Source organism: Crocodylus siamensis, chromosome 1 (assembly GCF_052110815.1).
Source record: "Crocodylus siamensis isolate JL-2025a chromosome 1, ASM5211081v1, whole genome shotgun sequence".
Lineage (NCBI taxonomy): Eukaryota > Metazoa > Chordata > Crocodylia > Crocodylidae > Crocodylus > Crocodylus siamensis.
The window spans coordinates 170086730-170111871 of NC_143395.1; the positions used below are offsets into that span (position 1 = coordinate 170086730).

At 44.2% G+C, this 25142-nt stretch overlaps 2 protein-coding genes across 4 annotated transcripts in view; one reads left to right on the forward strand and one right to left on the reverse strand.

Annotated features, from left to right (window-relative positions):
• SPATA17 (spermatogenesis associated 17) overlaps positions 1-14000 on the reverse strand; it is a 158706-nt gene extending 144706 nt beyond the window's left edge. Inside the window, exons 1-3 of one of the 2 annotated variants that reach the window (XM_090031528.1) lie at positions 13861-14000; positions 9887-9976; positions 4218-4299 (exon numbers count right to left, since the gene is read on the reverse strand). In XM_090031528.1, coding sequence (XP_089887654.1) covers positions 4218-4299; positions 9887-9976; positions 13861-13973 — 285 coding nt within the window. In that variant the 5' untranslated portion in view covers positions 13974-14000. Of the gene's footprint in view, positions 1-4217; positions 4300-9886; positions 9977-13594; positions 13811-13860 lie in introns of those variants that run through there. The other variant, XM_090031529.1, reaches the window with a different exon arrangement.
• A 204-nt stretch (positions 14001-14204) lies between these two features.
• The window catches only part of GPATCH2 (G-patch domain containing 2), a 257162-nt gene continuing 246224 nt past the window's right edge, over positions 14205-25142 (forward strand). For both annotated transcript variants that reach the window (XM_090048842.1, XM_090048834.1), the window contains exon 1: positions 14205-14380. In XM_090048842.1, the coding sequence (XP_089904968.1) occupies positions 14316-14380 (65 nt within the window). In that variant the 5' untranslated portion in view covers positions 14205-14315. The remainder of the gene's footprint in view (positions 14381-25142) is intronic.

Sequence of the window (25142 nt, forward strand, 5' to 3'; positions counted from 1 at the left end):
GTCCAAAAATCCCTCAAGTTTCCATGTACAACTGGGAAATGATTAGCTGGTACACAGGTCATTTGTCTCATCTTGAGGCCTCTCAGTGGGTGCATCTACGCATGACACTACATTGCTATAGCAATGCGCTGACACAGTGTCCACAGGCAAAAACCGTGATGCCATAGCTACATTGCCATAGTGATGCACTCCCTTGTTATAGCATATCGCTATGGTGATGTAGTGCCTAAAAATAACTGTGTGTGGTGTGCATAGCACAGTATGGGCTGCTACTGCACCATCTTTTAGTACTTCCAGAAGGGAGTACTAAATGATGGCACAGTAACAATAGCACCATAGCTGCACATGTAGATACATCCAGTGAGACTACTGGAAAATAGTATAAATCTACTGCTGCCTCATGGACCATGTATTGCCCTTTAACCCATTGAGTAGCACTTACTCAAGAAGACTTACTGATAGGCACTATCAAGAAGACTTATTGATAGTCACCACTAATAAGGGTTCTTGAATTTATCCTTAAAACAGTGCTGAGATATGCTGTTCAAAAAAGTATCCAAATAAAAGAAGTCACAGTTCTCGTTAAAGTTAGTAACAAATATATTCACCATATGTAGTGCTGAATCCTAATTATACTGTCCTGAAATCTTAACATTTCTTTTGTCTTAGAGGGCATTTTTTGCACTGGGACAAGTGTTCTATGCTGACTTATTGTAATAACAATAACAGTACTAATGCTAGTGATATTGATAATAATCATATTACTGCTAATACCCTTCCTGCAGGTGATGAGATTTTGAGGCCCCAGTACCTGCATGATAACAAGTGTGAGCCCAAATATAGTAAGTCTGACCTTTACCATGACCTTAACATTCCTGAAAAACTTATATTTTCCTAACATATCTATATTTTAAATACAGTAAGAATCAATACTTGCTTGCAGACAGACCACATAGATTTATTAATCTAATTAGTTAACTTTATTTACTGGATTTGGGCAGTTTGATGTGGGAGACACATGAATAGTAACAACTGAAATACTAGTAGTGATGCACATATGGACAGCAGATCTGATGAGCCTGAGCCTTTGTTATTTTCCGCATCAGTGCTACTTACATTTCACAATTTTGCATATAATCATTAAAATGATTTATTATCAAGTAATTATGGGTATTTTGTGCATATGCTTTGCCTTGTTTGCTGGCAACAGATACCAGTCTAGTCATTATCATCAGACAAATTTTGAAATTACCAATTTTTGTCTAAAAAAACCTATCCTGTCAAATGTATCATTGTGTTTAACTAACATTAAGTCATTCAGACAATTGTTGAAGGAGTTTAACACACTTTTTTTCTATAATTTTAACTTAAATATTGTCCTATTGTCCTTAATTACTAAGATTTTTTTTCCAATATTGTTAGTGGAGCCAGGCCAGTGGTTTAGTAAAGGTTGTGTGATATGTTACTACACAGGGAATCCAAGGACATAAAGGTCTGAGGAGCAACGAATGAGGAAACCTATCTCCACAAGCAGAAACAAGCATTTTTTGTATTTGATTGCAGAGCTAACTGATAAACTATACAACCAAATTTTGAAAACTGTCCTTGGTAAAAAGAGGTGTAAGCACAATTTAGCAGGTTTAAGAAAGATGCGCCCAAGCTCACCACTGTACAACTGACAATCCTTATGTGGAGCTCTTGTTTTCTTATAAAGTATTGGTTATTAGCTACTGTCAGAAACAGGACAGACGTATGCTCTAATCTGGAATGGTAAATCACATTTTACTGTGTTTTAAAAATGTGGAGTGGTGGTTTACTTATAGCTCTCCATCTTTATTTGTTATGTATTACTCCCCCAAAATTCAGAGCCACTGGTTTCAACTTTTCTGATCCTTTGGTGCACCTTAACAGCTACAAAGTAGTCTATGCAACTTTAATGTGAAACTATTCCAGCAAAAGGCAACACTGTAAAGAATTACCCAAGGTAGGTCTTTGTGTGCTGCCACCCAAAAAAGAAGCAATGCAGCTAATTAGCATATCCATAGTATCGCAGTAAGGTGATTATACTGTTTGAGAGACAGCGCATTTGAAGTTTGACACTAATTCAACTGTGTGGTAGAATTTCTGGGAGTTATTAACTGATCACTATCCAAGGTAAAAAGCATATACAGTCCTGGCAGCAGAGACCAGAACTGAGTGTTCTTTCCTCCCAGTATTTTCTCTGCCATCTCACAGAGTCGCATTCTTTCTTTTTCATTTTCACTTCGTGGAGAGTCATTAGGCAGCAAAGTCTAGGGCAGTGGTTCCCAATCTTGGATCACGACCCAAATGAGTGTTGTGGGGGAAAGGCCGGCGGCACCGCATACAAGGACAAGTCATGTGGTATGTCGGGAGGTCCCCTGTCCTCCTCCTTCCCCTCCCCCACCGCCTGGGCTGCCGCTGCACTCTGCTCCCAGCAGGAGGTCGTGGCAAAAAAAGGTTGGGAACCACTGGTCTAGAGCAAGTGCTCTTACTGCTAGGCTACTAGACAAAAAAAGGGCACCATTGCTGCTGTCCTAACCTGTTGATTTGGATCCCAATCCTTTCACTGCAGTAACAAAGTAAGTGGAAGCAGTAACTGGAGGCTCCTTAGGTGATTTAGATTTGGGTCATAGCTACATGTTAGAGTGGAACCCAAATGAAGTGTGTTCATTCAGCTTACACAGATTGGAGTAATCTGAAGGTACCTTGAAAAGTGTGGCCCATAAGGATGATTCAAGATTTATTAAGATGTACAATCTCTGATATACAGTATGTAAAATACGATCCTTTCTTTTCTTCCTGTAAATGTTTATTTTTCTACAGAAAGAAAACAATTTAGTTTCAGTAAAGTTAATAAAGAATAAATGAATAGCAAGTTAAAAACTATTGTAATATAAAATATTAACATAACTTGGTAAATCAGTGAAGCAGATGACTGATTTAAAAATTTACCACTGAATGTTAAGGGCAAAGTATTTTTCTCTTAATTTTCTAGGCCTTCTAACAGAGATTTAAACTAGCATGCTATCATACATTTCTGCTATCTTCAAGTCCGTCAAGGGAATTAGATTGGCTGTGATCTGCTGTGTGCCTCAAGGCAAAACCTCAAATATTTCAAGGTTCATTAAAAGAGAAATTTAAACCACTAAAACACAGAACAGATATGTAGAGACACTGGCTTATTTTATTTTCCAGAATTAACAGGACTTCAAGGAAAAAGTACCTCCAACCAAGAACCCCAATCCTGCAATTAACAAAGCATAGGTAGAATACTGCAATGATCTGAGCACCTTGCTGATTTGGAGCCTAAGGTTCCAGTTCTACAAACACTTATTCATGTGCTACCAGGAGTAGCAACCCAGTAGTAAAGCTAAGCATATACATATCATATTTACTCCAATCCAAAGTGATTTTTTTCCCCCATTCAACATGGGGAGAAAGGCCCCTTGTTTTAGATTCAAATACAAGCTGCGGGCAGAGGCAGTAGCAGTGGTTACAATTCCAACTCTGACCCTAAGCATGGGGTTGGAGTCAGAGCTGCAGCCGCTGCTACCCTGACACCTGTCCCATACTGCTGCCTCTTCTCCCCACTGCTGTCTCTACCCTTCCACGCCCCTGCTGCTGCTTACCTTCTCATCACAGCTCTAGCTGAGGCTCCGCTCTGGCCTGGGACACAGGATGGAGCATTTGCTGCTTCTACCACCACCTGACCATGCAGCTGTGGTGCCAGCAGTGGCAGCAGCTCTAGCTCAAATCCAGGGCTGAGGCTGGAGCTGCCACCCCTACAACCACTGCTGCATGGTAGGGCAGGGGCCAGAGGCAGCAAGTTCTCTGTGCTCCCTGTCCTAGCTTAGAGCAGAGCCCCAGCCAGAGCTGGAGTTGCCACAGGAAGGTAAGCAGCAGAGGGTGTGGAGAGGGTTGAGGCAGGTAACAGGGGGAGGAAGCAGGGGGAGCAAGTTCTGGGGGATGCTGGAGTCAGGAGGTGCTGATGGGAGGAGGGCAAGTTGGGGGAGGCAGGTATCAAGGAGTAGAGGCACCAGGGGGAAATTGGTGGGAAGGTGCAGGTATCACAGGGGAGCAAGTGACAGGGGGCAAGGTGCCATGGGTTCAGGCACCATGTGGGAGTAGGCAGCAAAGGGATAAATGGTGGGGGGGAAAGCATAAGGGGAGCAATAATTTGAAAAATTATTTCCTACCTTTAACATCTTTCTGAAGTGTTTTCTCCCTTGATAACCTCTCCACCATTTCTGGATAACAATCATCATTTTGTTCAGGTATCTAAAAAAAGGTTTTCGATGAAATGATTGCTCAGTAGACTTTAAAAAAACAGATTATAATGAACATACATACAATAAAGCTATGCATAAATGTGTCTTTTAACTGCTTTAAAAGATAGGTGGAAGCTGCCACTCAGGAAAGTGCTGTTATGACTATTACACCTGAATGATCCTGTTGATGTAACTTTAACCCTGAACAGGGCTAAAGCTGCAATGGTTTTGATACATTTGCATTGGTATTCCTGCATACAGACATAACAGTTACATCATAACAGCTTATATTGGCATTATTTGATAACAATGCACCTGTCTATACCCTAAATCTCTTTCTATTTATTCATTAGCAAAGCACGACAAAATAGACTTAAGAATAGGCTTTTGCGTAACTGGTTAAGCCATTAATGAAGACTATAGTTAACTAATACATCTACACAGGAACTTTTTTCTTGTCAAATTTGTGCTACTGAATATTTCCCTGTCAAATGGCAAAATGAAAAGGTGCTGAAAATATTTTATGAAAATACAGCATTTTAGAAAAAATATCTGACAAGTTTTTTTCATTTTTCCTTTGTAAAAATAAAAAAAATGGGGCCAACCTCATTAATGTGAGGATACCTGTCACAAGACACTTCTGTGCCCTGCTCCTAGGGAGCCTTGAACGTAAGGGGGGAGGTGTGTCGCAGGACACTGAAGCACCCTGCGCCTACAAAAAGGTACAGGTGCTGGTTGCTGGGGCAACTGCTGTTTGGTCATCTGACTGGAAGTGGGGGCAGGGCCTGACCTATATAAAGGTAACCCAGGCTGAAGCCAGAGACTTCAGTTCCCCTCTGGCAGTTGATGAAGAGGGAGCTCTGCTGGATTAAGTAGAGCAGAGAAGCCTGATGGCCTGAGCAGCATCTGCTTGATGATACTGGGTGGAAGAAACCCTGGTAGGGATATGGATGATGGTTAGCCAGTTGGCTTGGAATTTATGTTGTAACACAGGAGTGTGAGTTTTCTGTTTTGTAGTTGTGTAAGACCAGAGGACTAAGTGAGGCTAATAGGGGCTGGAGGAGGCCTCATAGGGGCTCCATGGTGGCATGGAGACCCAGCGCCAGAGAGGGCGCAGGTGAGAAGCCCCAGTGGGGTGTAAGACCCCAGAAGGTGGGTCTAGGGGCCAGGCATGGCTATGGCCACCTGAGCCTCGGTGAGAAGCCCCAGTGGGGTGCAAGATCCAAGAAGGGGGTCTGGGGGCCAGGCATGGCTACGGCCACCTGAGCCTTGATTGTGGGATTGTGAGAAAGCACGGTCGTGAGCACAGGGAGAGGCAGAGAGTGTCTGTGAGGGCACGGGCAATGGAGAGAGACGAGCCCAAGGACCCATGGGGGCACGGGTGATTGTAGGACCCACACGTGGCCCCAGAGGCTATAGTTCAGAGTGCCAGCAAAGGCAGGGCACAGACGGAAACATCTCAGGGCACCGTGCTAAAGAGGGTAGAATGGTAGCCTCCCTTTTACTATATCAACATCAAAGACATGGCAGGAGAGATAGTGAGGGTGTACTGAAACCAATTTGGCATGGTTTGGGGGGCGCTAGGGGAGTTCACAGCACCCTTAGGTCGCGCCCTGCCACAATACCCTTTTGCTTTTTTCTCACTTGCATATACATTATGAGACAGGCCTAAAGCTGGGACATACAGGGACAGGGGTCAAAGGTGGCAGAGAGCCAAGGCGGGGGACCAGAGAGGGACAGAGGGATGGGAGTTAGACATGAGATTGGGTCTCAGGCTAATAGGTGAGCCTCAATTGCCAGTTGGGGTCTTTTCCAGCAAGGTATTGTCCAGAGGGGGTTGTTGGCAGGGCCTCTGGGTGGATAGGTGGCATGGCGTAGTGCTAATTCAGATGGAGAGGGCACCCCAAGGAGGTCACATTCTACCACCCCTTTTATAAGGGTGGGATACCTATGACTCCAATGGGAAGGACATGCCCAGGAGAGGGCCAGTCCTGCTCAGATGAGGTCATGCAGTTACAGGTGTCCTCACTGTCCAGTGGGATACAACTGTAGAGTTGCTGGTTTCTATTCTGTTCTTCGTTACCATGTTGCTAGTTTCTTGGGGGATCTTTCTTTCAAATATTGGGTTTTGTGTCTACTCCTTGGAGGAGGTCTGTGGTTTCAGGGACAGTCAATGCAAGGCCGGTAGGGTTATTAAGTTGATGGTCCAGTCATTAAGCTGATAGTCTGATCACTCAGTTCAGTAGGAGCTATTTTTAGCTCTGCTCCCATTATGTCTCAAGCACTCTCATTCTCTCTTTCATCTAAGAACCAATTTACATGGGAGGGGTAGGTATGAATCACAGTTGCAATACAATTACAATAGAGTATGTCTGGGCAGGAGGCACAGAATGGAGACTTGACAAGACAAGATGGAGACTTGACACTACTTTGGCTAATTTACAGAAACAGGCCAAAATCATACAATATCAATATAAAACAGTAAAAATTAATACAAACATAACAGAACACTGTTTACAATATAAAAAGGGGCTTGTTACAATAATGGACAGTAAGAACTTAGCTTAGCTTATATATGACTACTTATAACTACTTAAAAGGAATAGGGAGGGCAGAGAGAGAAACAAAAACAGCTGGGGAAGGGGAAGAAATGTATTTTTAAATAAAATTGGGGAAAAAAAAAAAAAGAAAAACCTGGGGGTTTTGTTGCAATCTCTGATCCATGCTGCCCAGCTTGTGTTGCACTGATGTATAGGTACTCTATACTTCATCCACTGCATTTCCCCTGCTAGCCAAAATTGGGTCCACTGCCCCCCACCCCTCCAGCACCTGAAATCCCTGTTCACTGCAAACCCTCCCCGCCGCTTGGTTGTGGCTGCTGGATCTGTCTGTTCCTTTCAGTCCTCCAGGCCTCTGCTGGCCTGAAGTGCGACTGTTCCAAACTCAAGCTAGCACTAACACTGATCAGCATTTGTGCAGCTCACAGTGTAAGGTATAACAAGGCCCTGATTCCCTTTGTTCATCCCCTTTCTTTGATGTTGTAGTTGTAGTTTCCCTGAGCCCCAGTGAGAACTGAATGGTTTACAGGGCCTTCAATCTGATCATAACATTTGTAGTTGTGCATTGAGACATTTATTATGATGACATCACATTCTTCAGGCCTTTAGTTGATCTCCTATAGGAGATGGGAAGGAACTTGTTTCTCCCACTGCATATTTTGCTTTTTAGAGATTTGTTTTTCTTTTGTCTTCCTCTGCAGCATTGAGATTGGCATGGCTGGAGACAGTGTCATGGTACATCTTGATCAGATTCTCAGGGATATACTGATCCCCAGATTTGGGGCTAGAACTAACAGGACAAATTAGAGGGGATAGGAGAGTTACCTCTGCAGTAGATGTTGACTGCCTACTAGGATCATCTGGGCATTGCTTGCCTACTAAATTCCTTTGCCATTGCAGGGATCTTAGATGTTAGTGGAATGTTGTTGTGGCCCGTGGCGCATATTGTAGCTGTCTGAAGAATCAAATATTTGGTCTAGCAAACATCTTTGCCCTCATCTTATTCTATTTATTTGAAACTCCATAATCCATTTTTTTTGGATGAAACTCAATCTACTGTGATTTGTGCAAGGCCACTCTAGATGATCTAGTGGCCCTTTCTGACATTCTCTGAAATGATGCCATTTTAAGAATGTAGCTAGATCCATCAAGCCCATGCATGCAAGTCTTCCTGCACTGGGGCCATGGCTTTTAATCGCCATGCTTATTTGCATGTCGCATCCCTGAATAAGATGCACACCTTGTTTGAAAAGGCAGAATTACGAAAACACAATTTTTCCAGTCAGCCCTGCCACAACACCAGTCCAGCCAGCGCTCAACCCTCTGGCTGAGGCAGGCTCCCATCACCAGCATCACTCCTTCTCCTTGCTGCTTCACTAACAACTACAGTCAATTTAGCAGTGGCTGCAAGAGGGTTAAACTTACAGCAGTCAGCTCTCTGGCAGGAGTAAGAGAACTGATGCTGGTGACAGGATTCTGTCCTTGCTCTGTGCAGACAGAAGGTTGAGCCCTGGCTGGGGTGGTATTGTGCATAGGCCCTTGCTGCCATTCCAGTATTCCCCTGCCTCCATTCCAGCTCTCAAATCAGCTTCCTTTCCTAAGATACACAACCCAATTTTGGATGGCTACTTTTTCAGAAAAAAAGGTGTGTGTGTGTGTGGTATGCACATAAGCCTAGTACCTGATCATACCCAACTTTTCAAATAATATGTAGCACTTCAGTATATCTTAGAGCATGTTATAAAGCAGGGGTGGTCAACACAAAGAATGTTCACCACAGATTGTAGTGTTAGAGTGATGTAGCTGCGATGGTCCAGGAATTATGCGAAAGACAAGGATTTCTTAGAGTGACATGTTTTATTGGACCAACTGTATAGTTGGGACAGAGTTAGACAAGGTTCTGAATACAAGACATTCTTCAGGTCTGAGGAGTAAAAGACAATGCAGCATAGTGGAAAACAGCTGGAAGAGGGTGGTGAGAAATTCCCAGGAGTAGCCACAAGTGACAGAGGCAGCTGCTGCCTGTGGCATGTGAGCTCAGTAAAGGAAGGAACTGGATAGAGGCAGGTGCTTGCAGTGGGAGGAGCCCCACTGCATGCCTGGATGAGCCACCTGGGCTCTGACCCTCCCTTGGCCTGGCCCAGTCCGGCCAGGGCCCCACTCACCCAGCAGCAGGGGGCATGGCTCAGCCCAGCCACATGCATCCTGCATCTCCTGTGTCCTGCCACTCCCATACTACATCCTGGCCACTCCCAATTGCAGAGCGTCTGACAGTCGATCTCAGTCTGGGGGATCAACTGGTTGGTGACCACTGGTTTAAGCCTCCAACCAGGCCACATGAAGCTGAGCAGGCATGGGATGCTGATATTATCACCAAGAGCCAGGTTAGTCATTCCCTGGCCCTGCAGCTACTGCTGAATTCAGGGCTTTGGATCCTGGGATATAGGTTGTAGCCATGTTGGCCTAAAAAGCATGGACAGACAAAACTCTTGAGGTAAAGGCAATATCTTTTATTAGACCAACTGAATAGTCACTTCAGTTCAACACCCTGCCTGACATCTGACACCTTCCGGGAAGGAGCCTCCTGGAGCCTTGTCTGTGCCTAATTTACATACTTACACAGCAGCTTTTTCACAAATGGACTTTGAAACCCAGGGGAACCTTACCATCCTTTAACTCCCCTGTTCAAGATGAAGTTTCTTTTCTACCTGGGTGAACTTTTACAATCTTTGAATTCTTCTCTGCCTGACAAAGGATGTTTGGGTCCAAAAGCTTGCAAAGAAAGAAATTTTTGTGCTACTATTTAGCTGGTCTAATAAAACATATTGCTTCTCCCCCAAGGGCTTTAGATCCTTGATTGCTGCTGTGATTGTGGGGCCAGGGAAGGGTTAGAATAATTTTTCTTGAAAATTTTCAGTAATTTTTAGACTGAGACACCAAGTAAAGTATAATAGACAAAAATTTTGGAAATAAATTAGTTCTGGAAAATAGTGGCTAAATAGAGCAAACAATGATTTGGTCTGATGCATGTTCAAATACCTGATGTATGCTCGGACTCTGCATCCTCGAAACCAGCTCTGGATTTTTACAGCAGCAGCATGTTCTGTTTTTCTGTATTGACCTACAAATCTGGAAACATTTTAAAAACAATCTTTTAGCAATTTAACATTCCAATACATTAATTTAAGCTTAAAAAAACCACAAAAAACCCTCCATATATTCTTCTTAATAGGACTTGGGTGGTTTTAGGGCTATTCTTTTAAAATTTTGCTGTTGTTGGTTCTTTTTTTAATTTTAACTTATTCTCAAAGTTAAGCAAGATGTCAGACAATGTATCACATCATTACTGGATAATACTGACATGATAACAAAGGCCCCAATCTTGCTAGAAGCACAGTGCAAAAGCTCTGCTCCATTTTAACAGTCTTGTAATCAAGCACCAAAAACAATCAAAATATAAATTCAGAGGAATGCAAATGAATGCTATTTTTCATTTGGTGCAAAGGAACAACAAATATCTTCAATTATTGTTTTTTTTCCATATGAATTCTAATTTTTAAAACTTGAAAATATTAAAAGAAAGACAGCAGGGCTAGATGAGTTGTAACTCATATGCTGACTTCTATTAATTTTACGTTTTTTCCATCACCTGAGAAACATAGTTCTTAGATGCAAGATATTGAGTACTCATGCCAAATGTCACAAACTTACAGACTTCTTGTGTTTTAAGTGAAAAATGCAAGTAACATTTTATCTTAATGATGAATTAATTAGTGCTGAATTACAATAGAAATCCACACAGAATCCACAAGCCATAAAATATGCCATGAATACCAAATGTGTTCACTATGATCAGCATTATAACAATGAATTAAGAGTGATAGAAAAGAAAGCCTGATGACTGAAAGTCAAGTGAAACTAAATGAAAATTCCACTTAGCTAGCCTGGATCAAGTCCTAAATGTGTTACCAATACTGCAAAGAATTAGAATTCTCTTAAGAAAATATTAGATGATCACAGTACTCATATAACCACCTGAAAATATCCACTGTAACTATTGAAAATTATTTCAGTTCTAAAGACTGAAATGTTTCCAAATGAAGTAATTCTGGAAGAAAAAAAGTAGAATTACACAACATGCTGGCAACTCCAAGACAAATTGTCAGTTAGCTCTGGCTTTTCAAATACCCACTACATATTGCAAAGAACTTTATTGTTGCATGGGAAATGTGTAGTGAAAAAAGGTGGTAGTGTATGAAGCAAACTGCAAAGTGTCTGGTATTTATCACTAAAGTGGCTTTACTGTTAGTTATGAATACAAGGTCTTTGGGCTGAAAGGAAGCCTGATTTAAAGCCTACTGAAGTTACTGACAAGTTTCCATAGACTTGTGTGTGGCCTGTGGATCAGGCCTTATGGTTCTTGCACAAATTAGGCAGTATTTGAGTTCTACTGAAACCCCAAAACTTTAGCCCCCAGTCCCAAAGATGTTAAAGAAGTCAATGGTATAGCTTTAACGAAGAGAATTCAAGTAGAATTTACAGAACTAACAAGGTAAGTATACTGAAATTAACTATACTTTTCAGCTGTATTACTTAGCGACCTTATTTTTCGGTTGCATTTTATGCTGCCTGTGGAGTGTTCAAATCCTGCATGCACTTCCTTACCCACATTAAACTCATATGAATCAACTGTGATATGTATGAGGCCACTCTAGATGATTTAGTGGCCCTTTCTAGCCTTCTCTGAAATGATGACATTTTAAGCAGGTAGGTCGATCTATTAAGCTCCTGTGTGCAAGTTAAAAACATTGAGAACCACTGTAATCTACACCAAGCCTTCACTGACATAATATACTGCCAGCCCCTGTTACCTAAAAGGGACCTTTCCTCTTGGATTTTCCAAGACATCTCCAAGGGCTTCAGGAAATAGAACTTTTGTCAACGAACAGTAGCATTAAATATATATCTTGTTAGCATCCTATTGTCATTAAAAATTGCATGTTCTTGAATATGTTAATGCCTCTTTCAGGATAACTGTAATTTTTGGAAGCTAGTATTTTAGAAAGTTTGAAGAAAGGGGGATGAGAGTAATATAAAATGCTCAGAGATGGCAAAGGAATACCCAGGGAAGGAAGCTAGGGGAAAGATACAGAGTTGAGACGTAGGAGAGGCCTAATTGGACAGGGTTAGGACAAAGAGCAAAGGGAGACAATAAACAAAGCTGAAGAACTGGAAACAGCAGAATTAAAGGCAGTAGAACACACTATTGCATACTAATTCAGTGTTAGCATTTAATTCATGATCTGACAGTCAAAAATGCAAGTATTCATCTACTTGCTGAATTAGGAATTATCTAGTCCCAAAAACATGGGACTAGTTTTGCTATCAAACACTATCAGTTGCTTGGTTTTTAAATTACAGGGAGTGATAGCTATCTTTCAATAAGATGGCATACTGATTGGTTTGACATTCAACCTGACTGCTTAGTGGTCTAGCTGCTGAATTATGTTCCTTGATGCCCATGCACATCTCCCACTCATTTTAGTAGAAGTCATTTAAGCAGACCTAAGGTCAGAATTTGGCCTTGGAATGTTACTGTGAGTGCAATTACCAGCGAAAGAGCCAGTTACAAAACTGTGCTACACTTAAGACATAAGAATGCACTAAGCACGCTTACTACAGTAACAGTTGGGAGAGGGTCCTCAAAGACCTGCCTTGTGGATTTTTCCTGCTAGTTAAGTGATTCCTAATCAGGGTCCCTGGGCACTGTGTGTTGCCACCATATCTTCTGAATTTGAAGGGTGCTGCAAGATGCGAGGTGATAAGCAAGATGAGAGGGGGTAAAGCAGTTAAGCTGAGCAAATAAGCCAGACTCAGGCTTGTCTCTGGCTGGATGATCCCCCACTCCTAGTGCCCAGACCCTGAGTCAGGAAATCAGCACGATAATATATAAATTGGTTGGTGAAATTGGGTGCCACTTAGTTCACAACAGTTTACGGAGGAGTGTCTCGCATCTAGCAAGGGTAGGCCTGCCAACTCTGAATCTATTTCGGAAGGTCCCTGGAACACCAATGTCCCTACAACCACAAACGCACCCACACGCTTGCATATATCAATTATGGATGATGGTGCGTAGACTTTGTCAGGAAGGCAAACGTACATTACTATGACATTTTAAAAACCCACTGGATTACTGAATAAAGCAGATTCAACCATTTAATATTTATTTTAATGAATGCCCTATCATTTATCTTCTGGGTGACTCTCAGCAGTCTTCTAGTATCCAGGGATCCTGGTTTTCTCTGATAATATTTCTCTGAAATATATTTTAGTGATGTTTCATTTTAATCATGGAAAAAATGTGGATTTTAGGTTACTTTTTTGATCCAAAAATTGGGGATTTTTTTTTAATCAGAAAAAACCAGGATCCCTGTTTATATCTAATTCCTGGAGACTCCAGGGCAAACCTGGAGGGTTGGCAAGCCTAAGTGAGGGGTGCCTTGCATCCAGAAAGCTCAAAAATTGCTGTACTCTACGGATCTCATACCCTGTCCCAGCCCCTTTTACCTAAAAAGGGACCCCCTCCTCCTGGATGTTCAGGACAGTACCAAGCATGTCTGGAAATGAGACTTTTGTCCCAAATTTGAAAACCTGCTCCTAATCTGGCTACGTGTGGGCAAGTGGTGCCGCGTCACAGGGTCCCCAAAATAGCAAGCGACATTTGGCCTCCATGCTGCTGTCCCTTACCAGCCACTGGACATTCCTGGGCCCTGGATTTTGGTTCTGGGGTGCCAGTAGCTCTTGCTTTGCTTGGCCAGAGTGCTGGAAGGTGGGGCTGGCAGAGGGACGGCTGTCACCAGTGCCAAGGGGGAATGGGGCAGTGACGTGACAGGAGGGCAAGGTTCTCCCCAGGCCAGTGCAGCCCCATGCTAATGCAGCCCCAGGTCAGTGCCTCGCTGGGGCCCCAGCAGCCATCACCTCACGGACAAGGCCCGGTGGGGGGGGGGCGTTACCTGTTGCTATGGAAACACTCCTGGAGCAGCTCGGGCACGCCCGTGCGCAGCCCGGCCCAGGCGGCCATGCTTCCAGCCCCGCCCCCGCCCGCTCGTGTACAAGCCGTCACCATGGCAACCGGGCCGTACCACTCGCCCGGCAGTGGGGGGGGGACGAGGGAAGTGGGGGCTGCGCGTTCTGCCAGGCCGTGGTGTGGCCTGGCAGGGGCCGCGGGGGCATGGGGGGTGGGGAGGAGGAGCGGAAGCGGGGCGGCAGCCCTGGGCCAAACCAGCCGCGCAGCCTCCGGGGCGGTGGGGCCGAAATGGTTTTTTCCGGCTTCCTGCCGCTGCCTCCGCTGCTTCCGGGCGCGGCCGAGGAAGGGGGAGGGGCTGGCGCGGCCGCCTGGGCCCGCGGGTGGTGCAGAGCGGCGTCTCCCCGGGAGCGGCCGGGCCAGGCCGGGCCGGGCGCCGGGTTCATGTTCCGGGCCGCTGGGCCCAGCCCGACTCCGGCGGCGGCAGCAGCAGCAGCGAGACCGAGCTGGTGAGGCCGTGGGGGAAGCGGGCCCTCCCCCTCTCTTCTCCCAGGGGCGGGTGGGGCTGGCCCTTGAGTCCCCCGCAGGCTCTTCGGCCGGAGTGCCTAGGTGGCCGCTGTCCTCCGGCCCTGGAAGTACTATGGGAGCCCCCTGCCCCCCGACACGCGCACACACGCGCACATGCTCACGCAGCTGCACACACAAGCGCATGCACACACCGCCTCTCCGTCTCTTGCCCCGCAAGCCAGTGATATCTCCCGGGGGCAGCTCCTGCCGCCCTCCTGCGCGGGGCATCCCAAGCCTTGCACCCAGGGCGCCCACGTGGGCAGTTATCCAGCGCTGCCCTTTCAAACCTGGCTCGAGCTCGCGGGTGCTGCAGCCCACTCCCCCCAGGACTATGACAGCTACCGCCTGCCAAAGCTCTTGCCTCAGAAACCACGTCAGTGTCTCCTGTCGGCCCGCCCGGCCTGGCCCAGCCCAGCCCGCAGCCGGACTGCAAAGTGGCACAGCTAACTCGTTTCTCTCATCACTTTCCAAATGTAGAGATGGGGGAAAAGAGGGTGGATCCAATCTGACTTGGCCTGTGGCCTGTGGGGCCTTCCCTACTGTGTGAATGAGTGAACAGTAGGCTAAATCAATGGATTTGGGGGCTTTTGAGCTGATTCTCTGAATAAGGAAGAAAAAAATGTGCAGTGGGGGGGAGCAGAAGAGGGATAACAAGATTTTTGGAGGTCTGGATTGTGGTAGCACCGTTGATCCTGCTGTCTCTTTGTGTGTCTCTGTGTGTGGCTGGGGCAGTTGGGATGTATTTTGGAATGTTATATCTGTTATGTCATGGGTTGGATTCATTAACAAATCAAAATTTTGTTTGAAGGTTGACAGGAGGGTGCTAGAGCCAATACAGAAGATGAGCGAAGATGACAGTAATCCAGTAGTGGCAATAATCCAGTATCAACTGGGTATGGCGGGCTGTTATAGAAATCCTGCAAATTGCACTTGTTATTTAGCAAATCCCATTGATTTTTGGTATTAAAAGCACTGCTGTTTCATATAGGAACAACCAGCTCTGAGCTTTCCACATCTCATTAATACTAGTTACACTAATACTTAGAATGTGCCCTAGGTCTTGTAATGGAGCTGTGGGAGCTCCTTGAGCAGCTTTGAAACTGAGAGAACCTGGTTGGTTTCAGAGCTGTTTCAAACTGGGCAGTTTTTGACTGGGTTCATTTGACAGTTAGAAATAAATTGTGTGTAGATTAGTGTGCATGTGACTCAATGGTGATGAGAATTTGAGTACAGGAATAGGAATGAAAAGAAAGAGAAAATGAATATGCAGAGAAGAGAATGAAAGTAAGTGAGGAGGCCAGAAAGCCATGGAGTCGGGGAGAGTGATGCTGACAGCAGCAGGGGCATATAGACACAGAAAAAAGAATAGACCCAGGAAACAAAACAGGTAATATCCAGACTGAGCATGTGGTCTGCTCATATCACTGGTGATATGACAGTGTGGCTGAAGTGCCTGCTATAATTGAAGCATTATGGATGCTTTGATGGACTGTCAATGAAAGTTTCAGGTTCTAACCCATGATTTTCTTCAGGAAATGTCAAAGGCCTTATGGTTGAAAATATTCTGCATCCTAAAAGACAGCTTATGGTGCAGAAACAATTGCATGGCAGAGTAATTAAGGTGCTTCGCTGCAGCTTCAGTGGTGCATATTTGAGCCTCATTCTAGACTTCTGCCAAAAGCCATACCTAATTCCCCAGCTATAAATGAATACCTGGTCATTTGACTGGGGAGTCAAAGACAGATGGAAGCAATGCTCCTTTGTGTTCTGTTAGTCCCGGGAACTGCTGTGCCTTAACCAGATGAGGCTGATAGGGAGTCTAGCCTGGAACTGACCTCTCTCCTTGATTTATTCAGATAAATATGTTAGGATTACTGGGTTAGTGATAGGAGATAATGAAGGCTCTTCTATATATTTTTTTTCTACTTGCATTTTCAATAGTGACCATGTTATATATTCTCTTGATGATATGTTGTGGCCCCAGAGAAATGACCAAAAATAAGGTTTTATGCTCAAACTTGTGTAAAACTGGCACCCAAGTTGAAACAGTTTAGAACGATTTAAATTAAAAGCTTTGTCATCTTTGGCATCATACAAAGCTTCTGCAAGAAATGTATTTGAAACTACTCTTTCTTCATAGAAGTCATGAACTATTTATATTCCAAAAGAGTGTGCACTGTGTAAAATGTTCTTGTTTAATATGAATTGGCCTCAATTAATAAATGTTCTGTTTAAGATTAATAAGTCATATGACCTTTGCTTCTATTACTGATATGATCAGGGCACTAATTATCCCTGCTGGTAACTGTTGTTACTAGGGCTGCACCAATAAAGATTTTCTTGGCCGGTACCGATAGCTGATGATTAACCAACCATATTGGTTGATGCCAATCTGATAACCGATATATAGTAATAGTTAAAGGCATTTTAAATTACTGACATAAATAAACCTTTTTTATTCAGAGCTTCTTAGAGCAACTCAAAACATTGTATTGGGCATTCTGTGGCCCAGGAGCAACCTTCTGCCTGCTTTGGCCCTCGATGAGGAAGGTGATGACTGCCTTATTCCCATGCACATCACCCCCTCGCGCAGGGCGCCTACCCACAGCCCCACTCCCCACACAGCCCATGCTGTCTTCCCTGGCTGATGGGGCAGACCCTTATGTGGACAGTGGCGCTGAGCACTTCTGGAGCCCCAAAGTCTGCTGCTTCCTCAGCACCGATGGGCCCGTGCAGCTGAGCTCCCATGGCCACCAGGGAGAAGCCACTTTTGTAAAGCTGCTTGGTGCCTGGCAGAGTGAAATGTCCCTCACATGGTGCCTTACCCTGTCCCCATACAACCCAATGTCTCTGCAGCAGCCCCAGTGCTCAGGCCTCTGCTGCGCACATGGCATTAACGTGCAGGTCTGAACTATGCTCACCAGGGTGTTCTGGGCACGCACTAATAATTATCAGCTGCAATGACCAAAAAAAGCTGATAGCCAATAATGTCATTTCTCCTTTTATCGGTGCCGATTTGATGGCTGACCAATATATCGGTGCACCCCTGGTTGTTACTAACAACTGATAAATTTACAGATTCAAGGTTGGTTTTTTAGAGGGGTTGGAAATATACACATGCCTATGGTAGGAGAAGGTGTATATACTTTGGTGGTGCTGTTCCCAAGTATACAATGGGAAAAGTGTGCTATACCAGTAAACCTTTCTAGTATAAATGCTGTTTATACTAATAAGTTGCTTTTATTGGTATATTATGTTTGCTTGGTAGTGAAATAAGCTCTGTTGACCACAACATCTATATGTCAGTATAGCTATGGATACTCTAGGACAGGGCTTCTCAGTCCCCAGGCCACAGCCCGGTGGTCGGCCACGGCACAGTCAGCTGCTGGACCAGAAGTGGCCGCGGACTGGCAAACTGTGGCCCCCTAGAGCCAGGCGGAGAGGCCACAGGTCCTTCTGCAGGGCCTGCAGCAGTGCAGGGTTTTGCCCACCCCTCTACCCAGGGGTGGGGGTATCCTTACCTGTCTTCTGGCTGGAAATTCTGGCCACGGTCAGCTGTGACTGCTGGACCATGGTTTGCTGAGCTGCAATCACTTCCAGGCCACAGTTTGCCTGGCCATGGCATAAAAACTTTGGGAACGCCTGCTCTAGGATATTGTTGTTGTCGCTGTTGGAAGGGAAATATTGCAAAAGAAACCCTCATCCATAATTGACATTTTTATGCTGACAAATATTTCTTAGTAAGTCTGGCCTGTAACATGTACTTTATTAAGGTGTATCATCTTGCATCACTGTAAAATACTGGTTATGGTGGAATTAAAAAAAACAAAACTGTTCACGGACCAGAATAACTGTTCACATGATGTTGTTCCCTGTGGAACTTAAAATATTTTTGTGTTATAAGGATTGTAATAATACTGCCCGTATTTGCCCATATATATCACCCAACCTGGCACAGAGAGAAGAAACCAAAGTCTAATTACGTGTTGGAATTCTAGTTTCTCAGCTCTGTTGAGTAAATGTAAGGCTACTCCTTAGGGCTCCTCCTCCCTTACTTTGCGCTCGTGTAATCTAGGAAGCTGTCCTTTGGAAACCTTGTTTAGTAACACTTGTGAGGAAGGAAAAAGGAAACTGAGGAAATTTATTTTTCAACTAGACACATCAGAGTTCTAAAAGGCGATAAAGAAAAATCAAGGACATAATTCTTATCTGTCGGATATCTATCTTTGTTAAGGCTTGCTCACTCTTATTTCTCAAGTATTTGATCAGTATATACCAATACTGAGAGAGAGCTCGTGTTTTCGGCACTGTCATGTTACTTGTTCTACTAATGACTTCAACATTTCACCATATTACCATCATTTGACAGTTCATGTAGGCTGTCCACCTGGACAATTAATAAAGTCATACGGTCAGTAAAGGGCAAGCACATTAGTAAATGGCCGCAATGGGGTTACAGGAATTGCTGCTTCCTGATAAATTGCTCTAAATCTAATTTTTGGCTGACCAATTTTTTTGGATTTGAGTCTTATGGTTCATGGCAGCATCTTTCTTACCATATACAACAGCCACTGCTTTGATAAGATAGTTTTCTCTGTCTCATATTAGATGAGAAGCTATCTAGTTATGTATAATCTACTTTGGTTAGTCTATAAAGTGCAAATCTGCTCTGCCTTCTCCTTGATTTAAAGCTAACACAACTAACTGTATTTCTGTAGTTACGTGGATCAAACTTTTGGTATAAGGCAGTCTTAGCCCTACTGGGATTCTTGTCCCATCTCCTTAGGGTAATGGTTTCTCAACCATTTCACATTAGGACTGCCTAGATTAAACTTTATTTTTTTAAACATGATCCTGTTTTGAGCATGAGAGTTGGATTAAATAGTATATTGAGAGTCCTTCCAGCCTTATTCTCTGTTCTAATTCTTATCTGAAATATGTGAGGAAATATTTTTTTCTCTTCTGGTTTTAGGCTTGCTTCCCATTGACCAAAGGTTACAAGTAGGACCTTGACATTTACAATACAGTACCTTTTTACAGGGGACTTTTGTGCAAATAATCGCACTTTTATGGTATTAGACATATAAACATATGCCTCTTCTGATAAATCCACTCACTTAAAAAAGAAAAAGGAAACAACTTTGTGATATTGTAATTAAACAACAAAATAATGTGCAACTTCAGGAACAGGAAGGACCTAGATGTTTTGAAGCAATGCAATATCTTGTTTACAGCACATTTAATCATAATCCATTTTCAGAATAGACAGTTTTGTAGTTCTCTTGATATGAAAACCCATTTCTCTTCTGTGTTCAGTTTCTTCAGGATTTTTTTTTCCTTCCCACCTGGTTCTCATGGAGTCTTCCTGCTCTGGACTTTAGGCTTGTTATGAAGATGATGACCAAGGTTACCATCCATGGCAATGCATACCGGATGCACATGCATGCCTTGAGACCCCCTGACAGCCAGCATTTCCAGGCAGAGGGGGCAGGTGAGAGCACTAGTGCCTCCCCTGAGAGCTCTGGCCAAGGAGTGGGGGTGCCAGGAGAAGCAATCCCAGTGGCCGATCATGGTCTCCCGAAAGTGCCAGCAGTGTGCCTGGAAGTGCCAGTGGAGCACTGCTGCTACTTCTGGCTCAGCATGATCAGACACGGGGGGGACTCCCTCCCTACCTCCTTCCCCCTGGTCGCTGACTGGCCACTGTGGGGGGGCAGGTGCCCCCCCTAACTCAGGAGGCACCAGTTGCCCATGATTACCATCCAGTCTTTTTAGCTTGCAGTTGTAGTTTGAAGGAAGCAGGGTAGCAGGTGAAATTCTCCTGTTTAGGGAGTGCAACAGAGCCTCTTCAATCCCCACTGCAGGGAAGAAAAATAAATCAGACATGCTGGAAGCTATATCCCTGAGAACAGTAGGAGAAAAGTCCTAGCAGCAAAGGACTCTAACTAAGAAGGCAAGAGCACTGCTTGTGCTAGAAAGAAAGGAAATGTAGGAGAACTGATTGTGGTAAGCTTGGGGAAAATAGAGGAAGGCCTGACAAGCCACAAAGAAGGCTTATCAGGCCTCTTCAGAAAGCATTAGAAGCTTCAAAAGGAGGAAACTGGTTTGGGAAGAAAGAACCCAGACAGCTTACTGTGGGGAGGAAATCCAAGGTAAAATATGACATACAAGGGGATTTAGCAAAGCCAGAAACCCTGTTAACTACACATACCCCTTCAGCTACCTGCCCATTGAGTAAAATCACCCTTAGTAAATTTGCAGACAACACCAAGCTGGGTGGATACTCTGGAAGGTAGGTCTAAGTTCTGGAATGCTCTGGATAGACTGGAGAATGGTCCACAATCAACCAAATGAAATTCAGTAAGGACAAATGCAAAGTCATGCACTTGGGACAGAATAATAGCAGGCACAGTGCAGGCTGGGATTGGCTGGGGCTGCAGTACTGCAGAGAAGAACCTGGGGTTTACAGTAGACTATAAATTGAATATCAGCTAACAGCATGCTCTTGTTGCAAACAGACAAACATGTAACAATATACTAGTTATATAAACAGGAGTGTCACTTGCAGGTCAAAGGAAGTGATTCTTCCACGCTCTTCAGCACTGGTGAGGCCTCACTTGGAGAACTGTCCAGTTTTGGGCCCCACATTAAAGAAGGTTGTAGACAGTTTGAAAAGAATCTAGCATGGAGCAACAGAGATAGTTAGGGGCCTGGGAGACGAGACTTATGAAGAAAGGTTAAAAGAGCTAGAGTTACTTAGTGTGCTAAGTCTTCAAATACCTGAAGGGCAATTATAGAGAGGATGGAGATGGGCTTTTCTCTCTGTCTATAGGTGACAGGACTAGGAGCAACGGCCTCCAGGTTCAGCAGGACAAATTTAGGTTGGAGATTAAGAGGAACTTTGACTATGAGCGTGTTCAAGCATTGGAACCTAGAGAAATTGTGGTTTCCATCTGTGCAAGTTTTCAAGAGCAGGTTAGGCAGACGCTTGGCTGGGATGTTTTAGTCAGGGATGTTCCTGCCTTGAGCAGAAATGCATGACCTTGTGAGGTCCCTTCTCGCCCTACTTTCCTATGATCGTAAGACATGGCAGGTGAGATAAGTAGGGACACCTAGGAAGAAATGGGCAGCAAGGGTGGAGCAGGGAACACAGCATTGTACCTGGAACAAAGGGGAAGGTATGAGCTGTTACAGGGAGTCCTGACCTTGCTTTTATGCCATTCATCTCAGTAGCCATTAGTATGGCCAAAAGACAGAATGGCCAGAGTGTCATTGTTTTGTAGTTGTCCTCTGCTGGCCCTTGAAACTGTAACTAGTTGACTGGCATAGAACTGGTCCATTGTCCTTTGGGTACAGCTGAGAATGGTAAGCCATGAAGAACCATGTTTGAATGCTGTAGTACTGTTCTTTCTTTCTGGCCAGGTTTTCTTCCTTCTGTTTTGTATATTCATCAGTTATTCCCCATGTGTTTCAAAATCTTTTTTTCAGTTGTTTAGCCCTCTGTAATGAAGTATTGTAGCTGTATTTCACTGTTTTGTGAAAAAGCAGTGTTATTTTTTTCTTGTGCCTTTTGCATTATATTTGTTGAGACCAAACACTCTAAGGCAGCTACAATGCTTTTCAAGTTGTTGCTAGTGGTTTCCATCATATTTTTAAAACCCGTATGTGTGATAAGTACAAATTTATCTTTCTCATAAAATATACAACAGGTATTTATATGTGGAAAACGGAAATCACTAATAGACAACTGGATAGCAAATATAAATAAATTAGGGCATGTATATAGTTTTTCTAAAGGTGTTTTTCATAGATTCATAGATTGTAAGGCTGGAAGGGACCTCGGAAAATCATTGGGTCCAGCCCCCTGCACCAAGCAGGAAGGACAACTGGGGGTCAGGTGACCTCAGCAAGGTGACTGTCTAGTCTCCTTCTGAAGATTTCTAGGGTAGGCGACTGCACTACCTCTGGAGGGAGCTTATTCCACAGTCTGGACAACCTGACTGTGAAGAAGTTCTTCCTAATGTTGAGCCTGAATCAGTCTTCTAGGAGTTTGTGGCAGTTATTCCTGATTTTCCCTTCAGGTGCCCTCATGAACAGTTGCTCACCGAGCCCTTGATGTACTTCCTTAGTGTAGTGGTAAGCTGCTACCAGGTCCCCTCTCAGCCTTCTTTTCGTCAGGCTGAAGAGTCCCAGATCCCTCAACCTTTCCTTGTATGGCTTGCCTTTTAGGACTGATCATACGGATGGCTCTTCTTTGGACTTTCTCAAGCTTGTCCACATCCTTGTTAAAGTGTGGTGCCCAGAACTGGATGAAGTACTTCAGCTGTGGTCTCACCAGTGCTGAGTAGAGCGAAAGAATCACCTCCTTGGCTTTGTGAAGGTGCATCGATTGATGCATGCCAGAGTATTATTTACCCTATTGGGCATTGCACTGCTGGTTTATATTTGTATTGTGGTCTATTATTACCATCAGGTCCATTTCGTTCGTGGTACTTGTCAGTTTGGTGCCACCAAGCCTGTAGGTGTGTGGGGGTTGTTTTTCCCAAGGTGGAGCACTTTACATTTCTCAATGTTGAATTTCATCAGGTTCTAATCTGCCCAACTTGCTAGCCTGTCTAGGTCTGCCTGCATCTGTAGCCTATCTTCAAGTGTGAGCATTTTGGTGTCATCTGCAAACATGGCCAGTGAGCTCTTCACACCGCATCCAAATCATTAATAAAGATGTTGAAAAGTACTGGACCAAGCACCGACCCTTGCAGGACACCCCTGTCCACTTCTCACCAGGCTGAGGCAGATCCGTTCACTACGACTCTCGGTTCTATCCTGCAGCCGGTTTCTCACCCACATGACTATCTTGGGGTTAAGCCCACAATCCTCCAATTTTCTCATGAGGACATTGTGGGATACTAGATCAAAGGCCTTTTAGAAGTCAAGGTATACAATATCAACCTGTTTTCTTGTGTCCAAGTGGCAAGTTACCTGGTCATAGAAGGAGATGAGGTTGGTAAGGCAAGACCTGCCTGTGACAAAGCCATGCTGGCTGCCATTCAGAACCTTACCTTCTGAAGCTTATGAAAGATAGATTCCTTGATGAACTTTTCTAGGATTTTACCTAGGATGGAAGTTAGGCTGATTGGCCTATAGTTACCTGAATCCTCCCTCCTGTACTTCTTGTGGATGGGCACAGCACTGGCCCTCTTCCAGTCCTCAGGAACTTCTCCAGAACACCACAAGTTGTGGGAGAGTTTTGCCAGGGGTTCCGCATTGACTTTGACCAGATCCTTCAGCACTCTTGGATGAAGATCATCTGGTCTCAGTGACTTGTATACATCTAATTTTATTAATTGGTTATACACCAGTTCTATGGCAATAGTAAGAAGGTGATTATTCCTACTGTGCTCATCCTCTACTCTACCTGGCATGCTTTTCCCCTTGGTCTGGTGAAAGGCCAAGGTGAAGTAGTCATTCAGGAGTTCAGCTTTCTCCTGAGTACTGATAACCAGCTCTCCTGAGTTGAGAGTGTGGGGCCATTGTTCATTTGTTTTCCTTCTGTTCCCTATGTAGTTAAAGAAGGACAGCTGCTTGACACAAGTCAGGAAGGATTGCGACCGATCCAACTTGGCCAAGTGTTCCTCCCAGGAAATGTCTGGATAATTCAAATTGCCCATGATGACCATGTCATGTGCATGTGTGGCCTTAGTCAGTTCTCGGGTGAACTCCAGACGAGTTTGTCCTCTTGGTTTGGTGGTCTGTAGTATACACTTACAATTAGGTCTCTCTCACTGCCACCCCCTTCTCCCTCACAACTTGACCCAGAGGGTTTCAGCCTGTCCATTTGTGGAGCTAATGTTGGCCTCCAAGGAGGTGTACTGCTCTTTCACATAGAAAGCAATGCCTTCACCTTTCTTCCCTGCCCTGTCCCTCCTATGTAGGGTGTAGCCCTCTATAGTTGCACTCTAGTCATGTGCTAAGTCCCATCAGGTCTCTATATTCCATACTAGATCATAAGGCACACTGGAGAGTAGGAGGGCTAGCTCCATCTGCTTGTTCCCCATGCTCCTGGTGTTAGTATATAGGCAACTAAGTCCTCCTACTGAGACCCTCGTCTTCCCGTCCTGCTGTTGGAGAACTATTCCCTCAGCTCCTGCAAGAGTGACTCTCCCAATGTCCCTATCTGCACGGCTTCCTTGTATGTTGGTCCCTAGACATGTTTGAATTTGTTTATCCCTATTCCCTAGCAATCTTAGTTTAAAGCCCTGTCCAGAATATCGGCCATCCTGACCGCAACCAGGGACTTAGCTGTCCTTGTGAGGTAGATGCTGTCCCTTCTGTTTCCAGTGTTCCTTTTTGTTTCTTTCTGTTAAGGGCTTTTTTTAATACTGTGAATTGTCACTCTCAAAATGTAATTCATATTTAGCGTAAGGAAAGTCAAAGCACAATATTTCATCTGCTAAGCCTTATTTTTTTGAGTGTAATAGAATGGTAGTTTCAGTAGTGAATATTAATATTAAACAAAAGCTATTTTAAGTATTTTAAAGTTGGAGTGACTTGAAAGCAGTTACTCTTTGTAGGATATACATAATGTAACTTTTACAGTTGTTTCTGGAAATGGATACAGAGAAGGGTCAATATTTAGTGAACTACATTAAAAATGTTTTAGACAAATGTAAAGGTCATTGCAGGCAAACTGTGTGCAGTAACACCTTC